Source organism: Convolutriloba macropyga, chromosome 6 (assembly GCF_964194025.1).
Source record: "Convolutriloba macropyga chromosome 6, txConMacr16.3, whole genome shotgun sequence".
NCBI classification, from domain to species: domain Eukaryota; kingdom Metazoa; phylum Xenacoelomorpha; order Acoela; family Convolutidae; genus Convolutriloba; species Convolutriloba macropyga.
In genome coordinates, this window is record NC_134473.1 from 59,930,790 (window position 1) to 59,952,317 (window position 21,528).

The following is a 21,528-nucleotide window of genomic DNA, read 5'->3' on the forward strand; positions in this document are numbered from 1 at the left end:
TCATCCAAACCCAAAATCTGACATTTAAGTTGTAGTTAATGAGATTAGATGCCAAGTAAGCAAAAAAAGAACAGCAAAATGCAAATCTAAAAAAAATCATATCTTGTTTTTAAAACATTTGAATTCCAAAATGACATAATACGTTAGCTATCAACTGAAATCAGTTATTAGGTTCCTTTTTTAAACCAAGAAAAACAATAAGACCTACAATCATCAGCAATATGACAAATGGTGACAAAAAGAACGTCAGAAAGGGATAAAAATCAAAAATTATATCAACCTTTCGAAAAACCAGAACCGAGGCCGTTAAAGCAATGGGCAATGAACTAAAAACATCCAATATCTTCAGTTAATTTTTCCTCAAGAGCAACATTTTGACATGCTACCTGTAGTTTTTGAGACTTGATAACAGTACACAAAAAAGTACAACAAATTGCAAATTTGGAAAAAAACATCTACACATTTTTCTATAAAATTTATAATGAAGAAATGTCATAAAAAAGTTAAGCTATGATCGGAAATCAGTGTAGAGGTTGCATTTTTTGTCAATAGGAAGTCAAGAAGACTTATAATTACCCAAAATATGTCAAGTGACTACAGTAGAATGATAAACAACAACAACTAATAAAAAAAAATCAGTTAATTTTTTATTTTTGAGGGATGACGGTGTCGAAGAAGATACAATTAAAATCTATTCACTGAAAAACTGATTTTTTCAATTGCGCTTTTCTTTTAAATGCCAATAATTGGATATCTGACCTGTCAATAGCGCTACAAGAGAAGGAAAAGAACCTCATTGACTGGAAAAACACCAAAAAATAAAACAAATTTTTTGTAAAAACTCGAAGTAACTATGCAGGAAAACGATTACTCAAAACATAAAACCACTTCAAATATGGGATCTTGTTTCATTAGAAACACAGAGTTTTCTTTTTTTGTAACCTTAATCAATAAAATGGCCAAAAAAGAAAAAAAGTCGCAAAGCCCAAAAATCCTTTGTTTATTTTAAAAATATTGTGTTTTTGAAAATGAAAACAATCATAATCTTCGTCTAAAAAGTTGCATAGATTTCGTTGAAGCTCCCTGAGAAGGTATTTGGACATCTGATTAGTACGCTTCGACTTGAATTGTTTTTATCTGTAACTGCCGTAAAAAAAGCAAAAAAATGCGAAAATGATTTTAAAAAATCATCGACTGATTGCAATCCGATTTTTTCGATTTTAAGAAAAACGATTAGAGCAGAATAAGACTCGCTATTGTCGCTTGTCTATTAGCAACACTTAAATGTTCCGAATTTTATGGATATAGAAAATTTGACATAAAAGCTAATATATCAAAAATAATATATGCATTTTGCAAATTTATCGAGTTCAATTAGCAAAAAACCGACAAAAATTTAGTTCAAGAACACTATCAAAAGATCAACAAAGATAAATAGCTGTCTTTAGTATTATGAAAGATTGTGCCAGTGGTTTTGAGGAGTGTTTATACGGTATATGCAATCAAAGTGGACTATAGAAAAATAATTCGTGCCATTTTTGATGGAAAAAAGGCTGATTTTTGCAAAATTTTAGCAAAGAATAGATCAATCAGTTCAACAACATTCCTTTGTTTTCAGAGGTAAAACCAACAACACTTTCGTTTATAAATTTATAACAATTTTCCGCAAAATTGGCAAAAGATGCATAAAACTACCGGAAATTTGAATAATATGAACGAAAATCAGTCAATGTTTCACAAAATTTTAAACGTCGATAACTCCTTATGAAAACTTGAAAATTTAAAAACACCTTTTTAGTTGTGTATTCTAAGCTGGACGGGTGTTCTAATGATACCACTCACAACCCTCTGCGATGAATATATGGGTCAGCCAAAGTAAACTAAACGAAAAAATCGCGCGTGAGTATATAGTTTCTCTCGCACTAAAGTGGGTCGGAACAAAACGAATTAATCACGAAAACTAAACAGCTGGATTTTTATTTTTGGATATTATTTTTTACTCCCTGATTCAGTGTGCTTCTTAGAATTTAAAATCGAAAACTTTTGTGACAGTGTTCGACCTGGTCGACGTAAAAGTTACATAACTGTGTCTGAAGTCACTGAAAACTTCTTTCGGTTTTGAGATCCGCGTACCGGCTTTTGTTTATGGTCAACCGGAATTTCAGTTACGTCCACTGAGTAACCTTGTCATGATTAAGAAACGCATGTTGCCGATTTTAAAATGCTCAAAGTTCATGAAACTACTGGCTAGATACAAAATAACTTATGACATTTCAAATTCCGGCACCGTAGCCGTTCTGTATTTTACAATTTGCTCACGCGTTTTTGAAGTATAGCATACGAAACTTTGAATAAAGTCACTGAGAACACGGTTTGAGCTGTTAAGTCAAAAATTGATATGATTTCAACGGATTAACATAACACTCAACCTGCAAGTTTTGAAATGCCGACAGGTCATGGAAATCATTTTCTGGCTATATATACGAGAAATTCTGAATTCTAACCTCTGGCCCTACAGACTTGCTTCCGTTGATCAAGTAAAGTGTTTTTTTAGTCCACTGCATAAAATTTATTCATGAAACAAAAAGACTCGGCTTTAATTTATTTATGAAAAGAACTTGCCTCAACCTTCTGTCAATGAAAAAGATTACTATCAATTAATTCGGATTTATGAACAGATTTTAGTTTGACTCCTGAAAAGAAATAGGCTCAACACAAGAAAAGAATGTGGCTGGACTTTAATCAGGGTCTTCGAGCGTGTACTTAGAGAAAACGTTTTACCCCCCCCCCCCATTCCTGAAATTAATGTGTATTTTGGTTAGAATCTACAGTGCAGCTCTCCCAAGAAGAGATCCCAAATCAAATAAAATTCTGGTCAGACCAGCTCGATCGTGCCCTTGTTACTTTTGGGGTCACATTTACATTATACCTTTACATTACGTTACACTAAATAGTCTGATTAGAGGCAGATTCAAGTGCAGTACGAGCTTACTGAAAATATCAGATTAGTCTGACCAGAGGGAATTACGGTCTACAAATGTCTGATCAGAAGAAACTTCGGTGCTGCAGCATGATATTTTATATATTTTAACCTGTGATGTCATATTTCTTTCAAAAATGGCTGTAATTTGTTCTTTAACAGAGTGACTCGTGGTATTGTGGGTAAAGTGAACGTGAGATGACTGACCAACGAATCCGTAGATGATTCCAGTGATTGAGAATACAGATTTGTGTTCACAGAGACAGTTCTGGCAGAACATGGAGCAGATTGAGGAGACAGCACCAGATAGAGCCAGAAGAGAGGCCACCAGGAATAGAGTACCTGACAACATATGCACATTTGGTGAACGATGCTCATGTTAGACAAGACGATAAAGATGATGGACGATTATTAAAGACACACGCACGCACACACGCACCCACGCACCCACGCACACACAAATACACACACACACACATACACACACACACCACACACACACACACACACACATAAAATATTCCGAAGCTGCTGCTCTCAAAATATCTTTCATAATCTCAACGACATCTGCTGGAATACAAACCTGCGAGCGTCCATGCAGGTGGGAGTTTATCTGGCTGTAGTCTTCCCAGGATGAGATCACACTCTTGCAAGTTGACAACTATGAGATCGTAGTTCGTGCACACCCACCATGGCCCCACAGTGTGTCTATATGGAGTCACGTGCACGTCTATCGAGCCATCTAGATATTAAAGCAGCAAAATAGTACTTTTATTATCGAGATGATTTTTTAAAAGGAAGTTTTTCTACTATAATTCAAGTAGGTTTTATCCTAATTCTAGCACATTTTTCAAAAAAAAATGTTGCAAGAACTTTGCAAAATATCAACTTTATCTCAGTTAGGGTTGTTTTGACTTCATTTAATCGTAGCAGCTGATGCCCTCTGATCAAAATCTTACGCGCCCCTCATTTTGACGAAAATCATTGTTGACAAGAATACAGAATTACCCTCTCAAGTGACAAATAAACATTTTCCTCTCGGTTTACTTCTTGCCAATAGAACTCCGCAAAACTTTCAGCAATTAATTTGTATAAAACTCTTTTTCGACAACACATAATTTCGCTGTCACTATAATTTTTCTTAATGGTATATAATTTCTTCATCAACTAATCATATTCACACTGAATAGCAAACTGCTGATATTTTTCAACTCAAAACTCACCAGCTCTTACTCCAAACTGTTTTGGAGACGATATCCAGGCTTTGCTGAACATCATTGTCAAGAGAAGGACAGTTGTTCCCAAACATGATGCTATCCAAATCAGACTGCTCACTAAAATACCAAGTTAACATTTCTTAACCTATTTTTTCTACTTTTTGTCTTCAAACTAAGCTCTAGAACTCTATGATTATATAATTGAAAATTTGCAAGAAAGTGCACAAAATTTTATTTTATTTCTTAGTGTAAAACTATACATCGAAACCATTTTTTTACTCACTAATTTTCTAGTGAACAAAATATTTTGTTAATAATTCGCATCGACCATTTGTAATAGGTTGAATTGTTGAGAAAATATTGTCCAGTATTAGAGAGAAATTTCAAAATTGAATGTTTTTAAAAACTGCTTTCTTCTTGAAGAATTTGAATAAAAAAGCTTCCGAAGCTGTAGTTTTCCTTACATATAACTTCTACAAAAAAAATAGAACATAAATTTCAGTAATAGTTAGAAGCAAATTGAACAAAAAATTGAAAAAATTCTAAAAACTTCTGTTTCCTTAAGATCTTTCTTTTTCTCAATAGTCAAAAATCTATGTTAAAAACAAACATAGCTCCTTAAGAAAAAAATTTCATTAAGGGTGCTGTCAAACAGGACGAAATGATTTTAATGAACGCTGAGAAGTGATGGCTAGAAACATCTTTGTTTTGGTGTGTGTTCTTGCCAGTCTTCAAAAAATTCCACTGATCGTTGTGACATGATTATTCTCAGGTATTATTTAAAATCTACCACGTGTTGATTGACAAAATATTGAAGTTTTCTGTGTAAAGTAATGATCAGCCCAAAAATATAGTTTTTCTAAGAATCGTTGACATGGCGCAGACCGTAGATAATATTAACAGATAGTCTGTTTTAATGAATTAAATTGCTAATTTCGAACCATATCACTACATAGGAGCGGGAACAATGAGAAGAAAACTTCAATGAACAAATGCTATTGTTAAAAGAATTTTGCTTCGCGATTATTTGTCTACATAACGTTTACTTTCCCCTAGCGTGCCTGGACACTACCATGAATTACATTTTACTAACCCGACTCTTTTGTAAAAAAAAATAAATGAAAAATTATTTTTTAATGAAATGATTCTTTTTGCAATTTTTTCCCCACTGTCACTTGTATTTACAACAGAAAAAAGTTACTATTTGATCATAAAAATAGTAATAACGTTATAAACTCTGAATACATGATGCAAAGTTTAAGACTAGTTGCCCATCCAGGACAAATTTGACAATACCCCGTCACATTTGTTCCCGATTTATGTCACTACTTTCCATGATCTTCTTGCATTCAATTTTTCTAGACTTCTCTATTTTAGACTTCGCTAGAATTCTCTATTTTATTATCAATGATGTAGGACCTAGTTCAGAAACTCAATTTTGTTAATGACCGTATTATACGTACGTTTAACCAAATTTGCCTTTTTATTCAGCAATTATAAAATGAAGAACTTTTGTGTAATTAATAGTCAATTTGGCTTTTCTTATTTTTGCTCAACTGGCACATTGTCAGCAATTTTTGCTCGACAAGAGCTCAAAAACACAAATCAAGGACAAATGTGACGCACATTTCCAAAAAATTTTAGTTTGAACTAAATTCGCCTTTTTGTCACTGTTTCTCATGCTTGTCTATAAATTTAATCTTAAAAAACACCAAAAAAGTCAAGCAGATTTGCTTGTTTTTATGAATGTTATACGGCGCATGCAGATTGCCTTTAGAATTTTATAAACAGAAGCTGCTTCTTTTCTGCATCAAACCAGAATGAAACAAATAACCTAGATTTTTGAATTTTTCAATAAAGAGTCAGCTTGTTATTTTTGTCTCCATTTAGCTCTCTCTGATATGAGTTCTTGGCTTTTGTTCCGGCTTTAAATAAATCATGTCCGTAATGACAACAAAAGATCAAATCCCGATGTTGGTGAAACAATCGTCCTCTTTTGTATTTTTGTTCACTCACCGACAACTTGAAGACGTTATAGTACTGTGAAGAATGAATAGTTTCTCACAATCTCTTGTCGCATCAAATTGAGAAAAGTTTGAGTATATTTTCCTATTCTCAGCCACTCGCTTTGACCTTTTCCAGCTACGCATTACAATCATAGTAAGCGTGAGACAAAAAGTAATCACGTTTTCACTGACAGCCTTAAAATTTCAATTAAAGCGAATAAAACTAAATTTTTATTAGAAGATTTAAAAGGTTTCGGAAGAAATCAATTAAAGTTTTGACCAGTCTTCCAAGATTTGAGGAAATTAATGTTATCAGTAAAAAAAAGTGAATTGTTTTTTTTTTAGAAAATAAGTGTAAATTAATCCTGGTTAACTTTAACTTATTTTAAATGATTAATTACTCTTGGTGAACTGAACAAAATTTCAAATATTGGGAATTTAAAAAATTTCAGATTACCCTCTTACTTTCAGTGATTTTGGACATTTGCACTTTGGCAGCACCCTTCTGATTGAATGTCGAATTGTTCGACGATTTTCACCTTTGAGATGTTTAGAAAAAATGAACTGAGCACCCTTGATGGTCTTATGGTCACAGCCACTTTCAGAATCTTATATAATAAAATCGATTAAATCCTGACCAAATTTTCTTCAAACAGAACCCGCGGCGCCCCAGGGGTAATCAATGATTGCATGCTCCCACCTGAGATGTAGAGATGAATCTCGTGATTACACCCACACCTGTTCACGTTCCGTCTCATCACAGGTGAGTCAAACTGATGAAGGTGGTGATGATGGTGTTGATGATTGTTATGATGATGACTCGCGTCCTCCGACATTCTGGTCTACAGTCACGTGATCAGTAACGGCGAGAGTAAACAATAAACAAGGATGTTGGCAAATATTTGTTTATCTTGTGATGTAGCCCAGTGTTATAAGTAATACAATGTGAAGTAATAAATTAACATTTCTTCTCCTCTGACGTCACGCAGCGGTCTACACAATTGTCATAACTGGCTGGTTATAATTTGAATGTGTGAGTTACAATGCCCTATTTTCACCAACGGGGACTTCAAAATGATGATAAAAGGTTGTAACTGTTAATATATTTGCGGGTAGTTATTCCTTCTATCTGGTCAGACAAATTACGTAATTGCATTAAACAAAGGGCGTGAAATGTGTGGCACTGTGGAAAATTTATGCAAAACCGGCTTTGGCTGCTGCGAAAGGAGGAATAATTAAATTTTTCACTGTTAGAAGAGGCGGCGGCGTGAACTACGGGGGTGCAAAATTATTATAATGGAATGGGAAAGGCATAGGATCAGGTTACGGATTTAGAGTGAAAGAAAGAGGATTAAATTCACCTTTCCTCCCCCGATCGATCATTTTCATCATTCTAAGCAACTTAACAGACCACTAAGACTATATACACTGCATTCATTACACTTGCTCTTATGTACTTACATCAAATGGGCTGCTTAAATCTATATATACGCCTCACAGACATTATAGTCAAGTCACAAAAAACCCCAAACCCCCAGCCCCCAATGAATGGATGTTGCCACTAATGAATAGATGAAAATTAGACCGCAGTAAATCCCACCCAATCTCAAACTTAGTCTGTGTTTGTTCACTCATGTTGTTATATTTTTTTACTATAAATTGATTGAAGATCGAAGTTTGTCCAGTTTTGACCCGTACTGCAGTGGTTGTGGCGATGAGCTTATACTCAAATTTTGTGTTAGATCGTGTTAGAAGAGTGACTAGACCACTAAGAGAAAACCGTAGCCTTCAGACAATTATAGTTGAGATATATATATATTTTTGGGGGGGGGGGGGTTGGGGTTGGGTGGCAGGATTTAGGAGGTAGGGAGAGGGGATAGCGGGGTGGGGGATCATTTCTTATGCCAAAATTAAAATTTTGCAATAATTTACATGAAAAATTGATCTAATTATACAAACATAACGCATTTTTTGTATGCGTTCTTCTGAGCAAGTTATTGTCATAAAATAATAATGCATTATTGAAAAGAGAACTTATAATAAACTTACCTGTGGCAAAATTCAAGGTCTTTTTTAACAAAATATAGAACATAGTAAAAGAGAAAAATTTGTTACAACTTTTAGCGGATCTGAGTCTATAATGCGAATTGATTTATTGATTTGGATGGTATTAAAGGGGGTCTTTAAACCGTAAATTTGCCCTAAATAGCACTTTGTCCATGCTCCCACACACGCTGCAAAATGGCCAGCAGTTTTGATGGAAAATAGTTTTTGGATAATTGTCTGTGTCTAGTATCAAGTATAGAGCGCTCTGCTTGTGTGTATGCGTCGTGTATGCGAGTGTGTATATCTCTCTATATATGTGTTTGTTTGTTTGTTTGCAGGCATACACCTTGATTTGTTTGTATTGTTGATGATGTTTTAAATTGCTTTTAATACTCAATTACGCGCTCCATTTTCTCTCTAAATGCAATTCAAAATAGGCCCTAGGATAATGCTTTGATTTGAAAGGCATAAGGGAAGCTACTCAACTAATACTTGTAATGCGGGCACTAAATAACCTAACTACATACACGGCCCGTGTCTAACCACCTCACCCCCCCCCCCCCCCACCCCCGTAACTGTAAAGAACTACCATCACCTCGTTGGACACGATGCAAGAAAACTGTTACTATTGCAAAACAATAATAGGAAGAAAAGAGAGTGAAATAAAGTGGGAGTTGTAGCTTTGAACTTAAAAACAATGCGAACGCATGTTGCGCAGTATAAGTGGGTTGAGGTAACCCGGGGGGGGGGGGGGGGGGGGTTGTTTGGGAGGAACGCGCGCATCAGAAGGTTAGTGCGGTTGCTTTCAGCAGCCTGTTTAAATTTCGAGCCGTGCTACAATTTGTTCAACTGTTTCTATTGTATTGGAGGTATTAAAGCGCTAATAGCGATTAAATGGTATTTTAGCTATTTCCAAAATGACATTTTGAAGTGAAATTCTGAAGAGATAAAGAGACTTTTCAAAGTCTGAGCTTGAGCCGATTTTTTGAGATTAAGCACTCTATGCGTTTCTGCTGCTGACGTACCTATACTTCAAAAAGCAGTCACAGATTCAAGTTAAAAGAGCTCGTATTACATTTTCCCTGAAAAACAATTAGTCAACGCAAAACTGGCTATGACAATATTGCCTATTCTGCAATAAAGCTCGGCGGGGAAACGAGTTTGATATTAAATTTTCATTCAATAAATGTCCATGGCTTCAATGACAACTGAAAACCAGTCCTTTTATGTAAGAACATTAAAAGTCCTTTGAATTGAAACGGGGAGACCATGAAAACGCGCTGATGAAGGAATAAGATGATAAACAAGTGACGTAAGCCAAGGAAATGCCTCTCAAATTCCCAAATGAAGATGTTCTGTGCTAAACCAATTAGGCAATTTGTCATGAGTGAAGCTTTTCAAAACAAAAACAAAAAGCATACTATTCATCTCAGGCGCAAAAGTGCATTAAACAACATTTGCTGCCATCGCAACGAGAAAGCTTTTCAGAAAGAGCTCTTCAATTAATTTGGCATAACCACGAAATTTTATTCATTTGGTTGTTTTGTTCAGATTCATATTGTCTATTTGAGAACAAATTGAAACCATTTTGTCTTTTTAAGAACCCTCAAGAGACAAACGCGAAAGTGTGAGAACGAAGAGGACAAAGTTCACCAAATTTCACTGATTGAACGTGTTATGAAGAAAGACAGTGGTACTTTTAAAAAGAGGTGTATTTTGAACAAAAAACCCTATGTAAACAGAACAAACACCTGTAAACAACTAGATTTCTGAATCATGGAATTTGAGAAGTTTTTACGACGAAATAACTTAATTCTCTTCAAAGAATTAAAATTATATTCCACGATTATAATTGATAAAATTCTGAAACTACAAAGTTGATGCGGAAATTTAGTGCACGAGAACATTGTAAACTGTCACTTGACCTGCAATATCCTTCTACAGAGATTAAACCCCACAGGATAAATGTGATCAAAAATTCAAAAAATTTGTACAATTTAATAATACAGTTGCCTTGTTATATATTCAAAACAATTTTTTTCAAAATTTAATCTGAGGTACTAATGTCTTCCGGCCAAAGTTTGACAAATTTTTTGGACTTGCTCATCTTTCAGAGCATGCATTTTTCAGGCTTAACGTCAGTTTTTTTCCATCTTGGTTCCAATTCAAGTCATGATACCAGAAAAAAAACTCAAGTTCATCGACTGCCACCAGCTCTGTCTCAAAAACTAGTAATTAGTCCGCTATTTTAATCGACGAAATATTTAAAAAACTAAAAACAGAATTATATTGAAATGAAAATTATTTGAATTGACAAATTTCTGTTGATCTTTTTTCATCAATTGTTTTGGAGAAATCGAACTCTCAGTTCAAAGATTTGAAAATCTTTGGATTCAATTTTCAATTTTTTATAAGAATACACCACTGTAACGAATAGGTTTTTACACAAAACGAACGCCCAGTCAATATCAGTAAAGTTCACGTCTCTTTGCAAGTCTTATGTCAGTTCTGTTTCCGAAATATCATCAGTCTAAATGCAGGTCTTGGCCAAGACGTGCAAGTCTGAATGCAAGTCCTGGCAAGATGTTAAAGTCTATAGGCAAGTCTTGCCCAAGAAGCGCAAATTTAAAGGCAAGTGTGAGCTATGACTTGGCGAGTCTGAAAAACGTTAAAAATAGCCAAAAACCGATAAAAATACCCAGAAGAAAGTTGGAAATAGACAAAAAAACCGTAGTTGCCGGAAAAAATACATTTAAACTATCGGAAATTGTAAACTTATAAGATTCTCTGGAATTACGGCCAATAACGGGCTGCAAAACGGCCCAGAACACAAAAAATACCCTCAAATAGGCTCAATTTGAGCCAAATAGACCCCCAGGTGCTAATTTAGCAAAAAGTTGGTTTTGACTTGTGAATCAACTAGCAAGTGTTATCCAAGACTTGTCAAAGACTTGTAGACTTGTTTTTAGAGGTTCAGTCCGGGTTTTCATTAATCTACAAGAAAAAATATTGAACAAAACCATTTTTATTCAGCATTATAATTTGATTTTGAAGTTTCATGGCTTTTTAAAAGGTTGTAGATTTTTTAAAATAATGGGTGTTTAATGGATATAAGCAAAAAACGTTTATATAGATTCTGATGGGTACAAACAACAAAAATAAACAATGAACAATAGTTACAAATGTTGCTTCAGCAATTACATCAATTTTTGCTACCAAACAGTAAAAAAATTCAAAATTTTAGCAAAAAGAACCTGGTTAATTCGTTACCTTGCTGGATTTTTCGTGGCCTTCAAAAATTTTGGGAAGTTTTTGCAAGATTTTTCAAGACGACTGTTTTTTTTTTGCAAGATCTTGAAAATAGGCATCATCCTGAAAAAAAAACATTTTTGCATGAATATTGCAAGATCTTGCAAGTTAGTGATCTCGTCGCGTCTAGGTTTTATCTATATAAACAAATCTTAGTTAAACTTAAGGCTGCAATCAACACAAAGTCAAGAATTTAAGAATCTTTAGGACAATTCAGGACAAAGGACAATGTTGTTAGCGTATCACAATCAGACTTGTCCTTGCTCTATAAAAAAGCATCTCAAGTTCTAGAATCGATCTATGTTTTTTAAGTCTGTATTGCGATGCTTCAGACGCAAGGATTTTGTTTGCCACCTGCCTATCGAACATATACATTTGTATTTATAATTGACCATTGTGATCTATATTCATTTGTTGTAGCGCAGTACAAAATTTCGGCGTATTATTTTGAATTAATGAAACTATCAATATTAATTAATATGCACACTTAAAATGAAAGTGGTGTTCTGATAACGTAACGTATTTCAGACCATGAATTTATTTATCTCAAAATATGAATAGCAGAAATAGTTTTAAACATTAGAGGAAAATTTGGAGAACATTCTTGAATCGCTTTGTTTCAAACGTATGACAACCTACAAATTTGAACACGGCGATGTTTACAATTTAAGAGCAAGAAAGTTAAACTGCCCTTTGTTATAAAATAGACCAAATGGTCTATATTTAGTACAATTCATCTTATCGAATTAAATTTTTAAATTATAGCATGCAATGTAAGAAATTAGACGTTTTGCATTTCCAAGCTGAAGTTCCCTAAGCGCTAATTTTTTGAGATCTTTTCAATAGTTTAATTTGTCTAGAGTTATATCAACGCCATATTCCTGAAATAATTAGCTTTATTCAGTCTGTTCTTATTTAAAAAATGGTTTAAAATGAACCGAGTTTAGAGAAGGTCATTTTTGTCAAATCTTTTGACAATCATAAGTTTATTAATACTCAGCAATTGAATTAAAAACGAAAAAACGGTGATTTTTGTTTTGTACCAATTTTTCAAATTATTTGAAAAATCAAACGAAGATTGCGACTAAAATTGTCGAAAAATAGAGTGCGCAATAGCCAAAAATTTTTACACTCATTTTCGAATTTCGAGGGCACATAAGAACATGAAAATTAATGAATTTAAAGGAAAAAATAATATTTATTCCTGCATTTTAATTATGGATAAGAGGATTAAGAAGGCGCAATTTCAGCCGTTTGTTGAGTTCAAAAAGTGATTTGAAGTGATATTGTTTCTCACTTTATGCAATATTTTGATCCATGTGAAATGAAGACCAGCGGAGGGTTCTCAAATATATTTGAGTCCTGCGATTTTAGATAGTATTGGGGTTGAAGATAGTGCTGGTGGTAACAGATAACTTGAGGGGGTGGTGATTTATTCTGAAAATTGACCCCACCAAGGGCGTGTACGGGGGATATAGCGGGGATAGTCAAAGGAGGAGAATTAAATTGGCTTCTCCGCTCTTTAAAGAGGGAGAGTAAAGAGGAGGGGGGATGGATAGAGGCAATTAGATCAGTCCCGTGCTGGGAGCGACTATTCACTTTTATGCACGCTTAATGCGCTTAATGCCTTCATAGCCCCACCTCGACAGAAGGACCTATATACATAGTTATATATACGTACCTGTACTCTTTTGAACACACACACATATAACACCGCCACCCTTCTATACGCACACTACCATTACCCCCACCAATGAATGATCGACGCGGACTGGTTTCTGACCAAATTAGCCGAAGGTTAAGATTATTTGTGAATTTGCGTTAGTATTAAAAGATCCGCCTATCTTAACCACATGTCAGTTGACGCATGACCAAGTTGGCTTTCTCGGTCACGTGACAGTTCACGTGATCAAGAAAGTTGGACACAAAAAACGTGAATTTTGGAAATCACTACTTTTTAACCGCTTAACCGCAAACAAGATAACTGATAACTTATAACTGATAATGCGATGACTTCACACTAATAAGCGGGTGCTATATCAAAGCTTTTTGTTCAATTTTTTTTGAACATTTTCAATTACAGATTTTCTTGGGCACCAGTGGAAAAAAATCATGCTTTATCTGTTTGATATGATAATATTGGGTTATTCCAATTACACCCCTGAGCTAGGGACTAGAACCTAGAGCCCCCCCCCCCCCCATGAAAGTAAAGCATCATAACTACCATAATGGGGGGCGGTACTTTTGTGTGCGTTCTAAAACGGGAAGAAGTCATAAAATTGATCAAATTGATTGCTTGTTTCTTGGCATTACAATGGTTCTACAAACCTAAAGATCAATTTTTGAGCCAAAAATATTAATAGCACCAGGGAAACATAATTTAAATGAACCCGTTTAGAGTTTTAAAGGCCTAAAGTTGACCCTCCTCAATGGTTATTTTTAAATCCCCGTTGGCTTCAATGTGAACGTTAAAATGATCAAATACAGTTCTTCAAAAACAATATTTACTTACAGGGTGCACACATCCGGAACAAAAAGCTCTAGCCAGACCCATTTTAACCCTTTTTAATGCTAATTTCTTCTTTGATGGTAATTAAAATTCCAAGAGCGTAATGCACATTATCACTAATAATGCAACAGACTCTTTGAAGTTGTTGTCATAAATGGTGAAATGGATGGTAATTTTCCCACTTTTCAAACTCATTTGAGACGACTTTAACATACAATTATCTCACGGTAAATTTTACGACTCAAATTTTGTTTGTTTATATGGTATCTCTTTGGGTTTCCGAATCATGAAACACGTTTATTGGAGCAATCATTAATAGACTAAAAAGTGTCCGGCTTTTCACCCCTATTTGTTTCACTCCCTCATTCAACACCAATCATTTCGCCTCTCTGTCAATTCAACTCAGATTCAATTCCTGGAATAGTATTAATCATTCAAAATAAGGGATACATAGATGGAGTTCGGCCGAAGAATTTAGGAAATGATAATAAGAAAATGGAGATTCTCCAGGTTCCGGGAACTAAGCTTTCGGACTAAAAAGTTTGCGGGGTAACATGGTATACGGGCGAAAATATATGATGTTAAAATATGAGGGGGGTGGTAAATGAAAAGCTTAATTATGGGGGGGGGGGGGGGTAGATGAAAGAAATGATGCTAAAATATGTGGATATTTAATGAATCGGGGTGAACAGAAGAACTGTCAGTCTAAGATTAGAAGATTAGGCTTATTTCACTTTAGGCAATCTAAGCACTCATTCAGAACTGGTAATCGCAACAGAGCAGACACAAACAGCTCTTCAGCTTTCAAAAAAGGACCGAATTTGTTCCACTTGTGTTCTCTCTCCCGTCTCAATTTTTCTATTTCCTTCTGATGTTTGACACGCAGGGGTTAAGCCGGGATATTTCTATATCCTAGAACTAATTGTTTTTGACATCGCTAACTTGACCAGTGCCGCTAGTGATAAAAGGCAACCTTACTCTAAGTTCAAAGGGCTGCTTTGGGTCACATATGTTGGTGTATAATCGAAAAAAAAACAAAGGATGTTTATAGTTAAGAGCGTTGTTATGGCGCTTTATAATAGTTACTTAGAAATATTCACGGAATGTGAAGTTGTTTCTCTGTAACTTGAAAAAAATATCAAATCTAAGTTACAATTGTTTTTTTTTGCCCACGCTTTTCCTAACAACTATCAGCGGTCATTTCAAAATGGATTAGTATTTGCTCTGAACAAATTCAAAAAGGTAGACATCAAATGCAAACACAACTTTGAACAAAAATTGATTTCAAATCGATTTTTACTAAAAGTCAAATATTTTTATTCAGCAGCCAATCGGGTGCTTAGATTGTTTGATTGCTGCCGTGAGTCAACAAGGACAATTGTTAAAAAGTGTTTCTGAAACATTAGATTCAAATTCCAATTCTGGACTTGGGCAAAAAGGACGCTAAATGCTTCTTGAAAAATAGAAGAATTGTCTCCCCCACACAAGATCTGTTGTAGCCATCGAAAACAAAATATAGAAAGAAAATTCTTAACTTCGTGTTGCCTGAAAGTACGACAGATTTGCTCTGCCTGAATGTACCAAACTTTACCTGAAAGTTACCTGAAAAAATAAGGCAATACCACCTTAACTTAACTTAAAATCAAGCTAAACTTACATGACACATCAACAAAGCAAAACTTAATGAATTTAACTGAAACATATTTCTCTAAATTTTGAACAAAAAGCACGTTAACGACAACTTAAAGTAACATAACCTTAAAATGATTTATAAAAAGCATGAGATAGCTTTAAAATATGTAAAAACCAAGTTGAGGTAGAAATTTATGGTATGTTTGGTTATTGTAAAGTCAAGAAGCAGAAAATTAAATCAGTTCGTTTTAAAACCACAACGAGTTCTTGTAAACTTTAGCTTAACATCACCTTAAGAGTTAAATTCAAAACAACCAAAACTTCAAAATAGCTCAATCAGATTTTGCCTCTGAAAATGCTGTGAAAAGATAGAATTTCGTGAAAATCTAGGTGGATTTCTAGGCTGCTGGGTAACTACCAACGCTACGAAAACGGTTGAATCAAAACCGAAATTACTTTCTTCTCTTTGCTAAATAAGCAAAAATGCAATAGGTTATTTAAACCTACTGAATTCGAAATCAAAATGTCTCAAATAGAGCGGGCTTTATATGAAGCACCTTGGATCTGATAATTTAACTAAATATAGAGTGATAAAACGAATGCAAAAAAAACTAGTCACCAAACAATCAGGAAAATGTTCTCAAATGGAAATTTTGTAACAATTTTAATAAATTTGGATAAAAATCAGCTAAAGAATGAATAATCAAAGGAGCGCCTTTGGAAAGTATTTAAACTTCTGGTAAGACATAGCTTAAAATAGGTTTATCTTAGAGTTCACATTAAGGCATCGAAAAATGCCAAATGGCCTTCGCGTTCGGAAGATCGTTATGTGTATCTTGTCGAACATTTTGATTGAAACATTAGATGACTCACTCAACGTCCTTCAGTGCATGCAGTGCTATTCTATAAAGCCACACAGTCAGATTTTGTATGTTATTGAAAACAACAATTTCTTAGCGGTAATTTGTTTAAGAAACTGATTTGCTCAAAACTATTATTGTAAATCAAATTAAAGTTATATAAAAAAAGTTAATGAGGAATCCAAAAGTTGTTAATCCCTTATCGGGTTATTTGTTCTGCTCAATTAAAATGCAAGAAAAACTGCAATCATAAGGCAACACATTGCTTATTTGCATGTATTTTTTAATGTTTTAATGACAATAATTTTTTTAAATACAATTTTTTTTGACATTCTTAATACACGCTACTTGAAATTCATAAAATTTCTAGAACTAAAAATTTAATCAATAAATTGTGGCCCATTGCAAATTAGATTTTTATTTTTAAAATTAATTGTATGATTTAACTAGAAACACCGCTCTGACTTGTTTATTTCTGTGGGAGTTAATAAAATGAATTCCTACAGATGAGATATCCCTAAAACTTTTGTAAAAAGAAGTTTGCTTCAGTACACATGACATGATTGTTTATCGAAACCTTGATCTAGCTCAATGATATTTCTTCAATAGAAATTTTTATTGCAGAAAATGAAAAGTTAGATAAAAAAGATGTGCTTAGCTGTTTTCGTCTACTTTTCCGCATAATATAAACAAAACCACCAAAATGAGGCAAAACAAACCTAATTACTTTTAGTTTACCACTATAACCCAAATGCCAAACTCTGGATATTAACTGGACAGAAACAAAGACGTTAAGTAATGTGCATTGGCAAAAATCGTAACGACCCCTCATCAATCTTATTTTTGACTTAATTATTTAAGAAATCAAGGGATGTTCGACAATAACTGTTAAAAAATTTTTTAAAAAATTGTTGCAAACACAAACTAATAAATGAATTAAAGAATGCTTTGGAGCTTTAGAGCTCCAATTAAACTTTCCTTTTGTGAGACTGCGCGGAAAATTAAACAACAAAATAAGCTAAAACGAATACTTCATTTTTCGGGAACATGTCTGATTTGTCTTAATACGAACAGGTCTGATTTGCTTATAAGATAATCCTGTAGTTTTCGGGAAACTACAAGATTATCTAATTTCAAAAGCGCTTAGTAAATAGTGAAAATACCTTCTTATTTACATTAAATTATTTGAGCTTGCTTATGATTAACTAATAAGCAAATTAGACCTGTTCGTATTAGGACTTAAAAAAGCCGACAAAAAGAACAAAAAAAGTGAAGCTCAAAAATAATTTACTTTTTTGATACCAAACAATTTTAAAAATCATAGGATCTAGTGGATTTTAATTGAAAAACTCTAGATAGACATACATATGACTCCTCAAAGGATCACTGAGAGCTGATTTAGGGGATACTAATTATGGGACTACAAATTAACCTCAGTTATAGGAATAAACAAATATTTACGAGCAAATCACGAAAACACAAAAAATTAAAACCATAAAAGATATTAGCTAAAAACTATATATTATAAATTATAACAGCCATAATTTGTCTGATCTTAGAAAAATAAAATCAACGCTTTGTTTACGCTCCCATGCAACTCACTTGGAAATCATTGGGACCTGTTATCAAAAGGACAACAAAAAATACAGTCTTTAAAAACTCACAACTCTTTTATGAACACGAATAGTATTAATGTCAAAAAAAACATACCTTATAACACAAAAACCGTTAGAAAGGCTAAAATTCTTTTGATATGACTGCTCATTGATGAATTGAGTTACAAGCTAGCAAATAGAACAAGAAGAGCAGTAGTTCAAAAAGGTTATGAAATTCGTTCACTCGTTTACCTCTCAAAAAAGTTCATTCGTTTACCTCTCAATAGAAAGCAAGCTGAAGAGACCTGTCTTTAATATCAGAACTAATGTTACGTCCACAAAAAAATACAGGCAAAATCGAGAAAATTGTTGGAGCCATTAAAACAAGGTAATCAGTGGAAAATGTTGTACACGTTTTATATGTCGTACAGGTTTTGTACGTTTTAGCTTAAAGTTAACACCAATGATATCTGTCAGTCTTGCGATAATGTTATTTCAAAAGGTTTACGATTATGAACAAATGTACAATAGTCACAAGTCTTTACAGAAAACTCGTAGTATTAAAGACATTGGAACTAAAAACTAATGATGAAAATCATCAAAGGTGTTCATTAATACCTAATCAGGACTTCAGGAAGCTAATGAGATCTATCACTAATCAAAATGAGTCTTAAGACTACAAAAGTGCGATAAACACATGCAAAACCAAAAACTCAATCAAAAAATGCAGAGAAAAATTCTTCGAATAATCGAAAAAAAAATTGTTGGAGCCATTAAAGCAATAAGTTAATTGGTGCAATTTCTCATATAATTTCCATTTAGCGTTTTTTGCGATACAATGTGAATTGAAAATAATGTGATATTGTGACAAGACTTATGAACCAAAATCAAACAATCACAAATTTTTTAACAAATCTCGGAGAATCAAAGTGAAACAATCAAAAGCAGAAACAGTAAACAAAATGAATTTCAAAAGCAGCAATTTGGGAGCTGTCGGGACAGACCTACGAGTTTACAAAACAGTTTTAAAAAAGGTAAATTTCAAAAGTTCGCTAACTTTACCTTCGATAACTATTTTTAAAGTGATAACAGCTATTAGGTATCAACTGAAAGCAATATATAGATTTAGTTACAAAATTTTGCAACAAATGCAGGCAAAACATTAAATTACATTAGCAGATACATTAAATAAAATACTACATTGTCGATGCCATAAAAACCATGAGCTATTTCATTAAAGCAAATACGTTCAGTTGGCCTCGTTTAGAAAGACAATGGGATTTGTAATTAACTGGACTTTGATACGGAAAAGACTTCTCTTTTCCAAAAAAAACAATAATTTCTGAAGATGTTTAGAAAGCATCGCTCTGGTAGAAATTGAATCGTTTCGATTGCAAAATCCCCGATGAGACCAAAATTAGCATTTTTATTGCTCTTCGTCTGTATAGAATTCGCAATCGTATCATATTTTAACGTAAAACTTTATTTTTAATCAAGAACTTGATAGATGGAATCTTAAACTAAAAAAAAAAATACAAATACAAATGAACAAAATTACGTCAAATATCAAATTTTCCCAAAGCCTTACACATGGATAACTCCTCAAAAAACACGAAACCCAAAAAGATCTGCTTATTGATACCACTCACAACTCTCTACGGTAATTGTCTCAATCGGTCAAATTTGACGTTTGAAAATCATGATTTGCCCCCCAACTGATAAAAAACCTAGCTGAGCATATATTTCCTCCCCCCACTGACTGGGGCTGGAACAATTACAGTTAATAAGTTTTCGCTGTAGTTAAAATTGATAGTCTTAGAAAGTTTTATTTTTTATATTAATTTGAGATTCGATGCATTTTTTCCTCTCAGTCTTCTGCAAATTTCATTTTTCTACTGATTTCAGTATTCTGCTTCTCATGATTTTTTAAATCTAATTTGTGTATCTCTCTTCATATGAGCGAAAAAATTGGTTATTCAGCAGCCGAAAGTAAACCGATTTTGTGTTAATTGTATTATATGTGTAATTATTCTCTGATCATAATTGTTTCAAAGGCAGTTTGGAATGGTTTTATTTTCCGCCATTTAAAAGGACTGAATGGGAATAAATTCAAAATGCTTTGATAAAAACTGACATTTTTTACTGTTTTCAACTGTTGTAACCTCATCAAAAAAAATTGGAACTCAAACACTATTTGTCGTTTTACCATGATAATTTCATTCTGTGAGTTCTAAGTGCCTGCAAGATTTTGTTGGAATTAATCTTGAGGTCACTAAAGGGAAAAAGAAAGCAATTGAAATTCTTTATTTTTTAACTGAAAAATTGAAATAAAGTTTTGTTTCTTAAAGCATATCCAAACGATTCTACGCCAATGCAGGGTTAAAAGTTAACTCCACGTAGAACACTTTTGATGTATTACAATCCCAAAAATTTGAATTGTATTGGTGTGCTGTCTTTTTTAAAGATCTGATCACAGTTTTTCTTTAGTTTTTTTGTCAATGAGAAATCAAATTGCAGTTGTGATAAGTCACCCTGTTGTAGTACGAGAAGCGAAAATCGAGGAGTCATAGGGCATAACTTTTCTCAAAGTGCTTTTTAAAGCGAAGTGAAAGAATGATGTTTAAACAGATTTTTGGATTTTGAGGACAAAGAATTTCTCACCTGCGCCAATTTCACTCCTGATTTCTTGATTTTTCTTTGCCTTTTCCTTAAAAAATTCTTTAATATTTTTATGTTCTAATGTATGTTCTTTATGTGTTTTCTAATAATGCATAGTTACAATTTCTTAAATCTCTTAAAAGGCAAACAATGGTTTTCAAAGACTTTGGACAAAAGTGATTTTTTTTGGTTTTTGCCCGTTTTTGTCGTTCTTTTGCTTCTTTGGTTAAATTGTCGCATCAATGAGGAGTCTGAATTTCTCTATTTATAAGTTTGTCAGTTGATTTTTTTAATTTAATTTGTTTTAACGAAATTGGCAACAATTTTCACATATTTAATTTTGAAATTTTTTACATATCAAATAACTTTAACTACTTTGACAACTGCATTCAAACAAAATTGTTTTCCTTATTTTTTCCCTTTTTGTTGTTTTCTTATGCTCTGTAACTTAATCACTATTGATGTTCTCATTAGCTTTTCTTCATGCATGTTTGAGTTTATCTGGTTTTCCAATTTCAGAGCTGCAGCTTTTAAGGACTTTGGTACATATGCTATGAAAATTATTCAAGATTTTTGTTGGATTCTGACCGATTTTGTGTTTGTTTTTTGTTGTCCTGTCGGTTAGTCTCATTAATGATAACTCTCAGTTGCTCTCCAATTAATTAAGCATAATTGGAGTTTTTGATGTGTAGTTTTTTGCTAATGATTTAATTGGC

The 21,528-nt window shown here is 33.5% G+C and overlaps 1 protein-coding gene across 11 annotated transcripts in view; it reads right to left on the bottom strand.

The window, feature by feature from the left end:
• LOC142341098 (LHFPL tetraspan subfamily member 2 protein-like) overlaps positions 1 to 21,528 on the bottom strand; it is a 56,069-nt gene that overhangs the window by 9,813 nt on the left and 24,728 nt on the right. Inside the window, exons 1-5 of one of the 11 annotated variants that reach the window (XM_075391975.1) lie at positions 16,319 to 16,529; positions 6,904 to 7,196; positions 4,204 to 4,314; positions 3,564 to 3,722; positions 3,188 to 3,322 (exon numbers count right to left, since the gene is read on the bottom strand). In XM_075391975.1, the coding sequence (XP_075248090.1) occupies positions 3,188 to 3,322; positions 3,564 to 3,722; positions 4,204 to 4,314; positions 6,904 to 7,039 (541 nt within the window). In that variant the 5' untranslated portion in view covers positions 7,040 to 7,196; positions 16,319 to 16,529. Of the gene's footprint in view, positions 1 to 3,187; positions 3,323 to 3,563; positions 3,723 to 4,203; positions 4,315 to 6,903; positions 7,476 to 8,252; positions 8,270 to 14,070; positions 14,393 to 16,121; positions 16,241 to 16,318; positions 16,530 to 21,528 lie in introns of those variants that run through there. The other 10 variants (XM_075391971.1, XM_075391967.1, XM_075391965.1 and 7 more) reach the window with 10 other exon arrangements.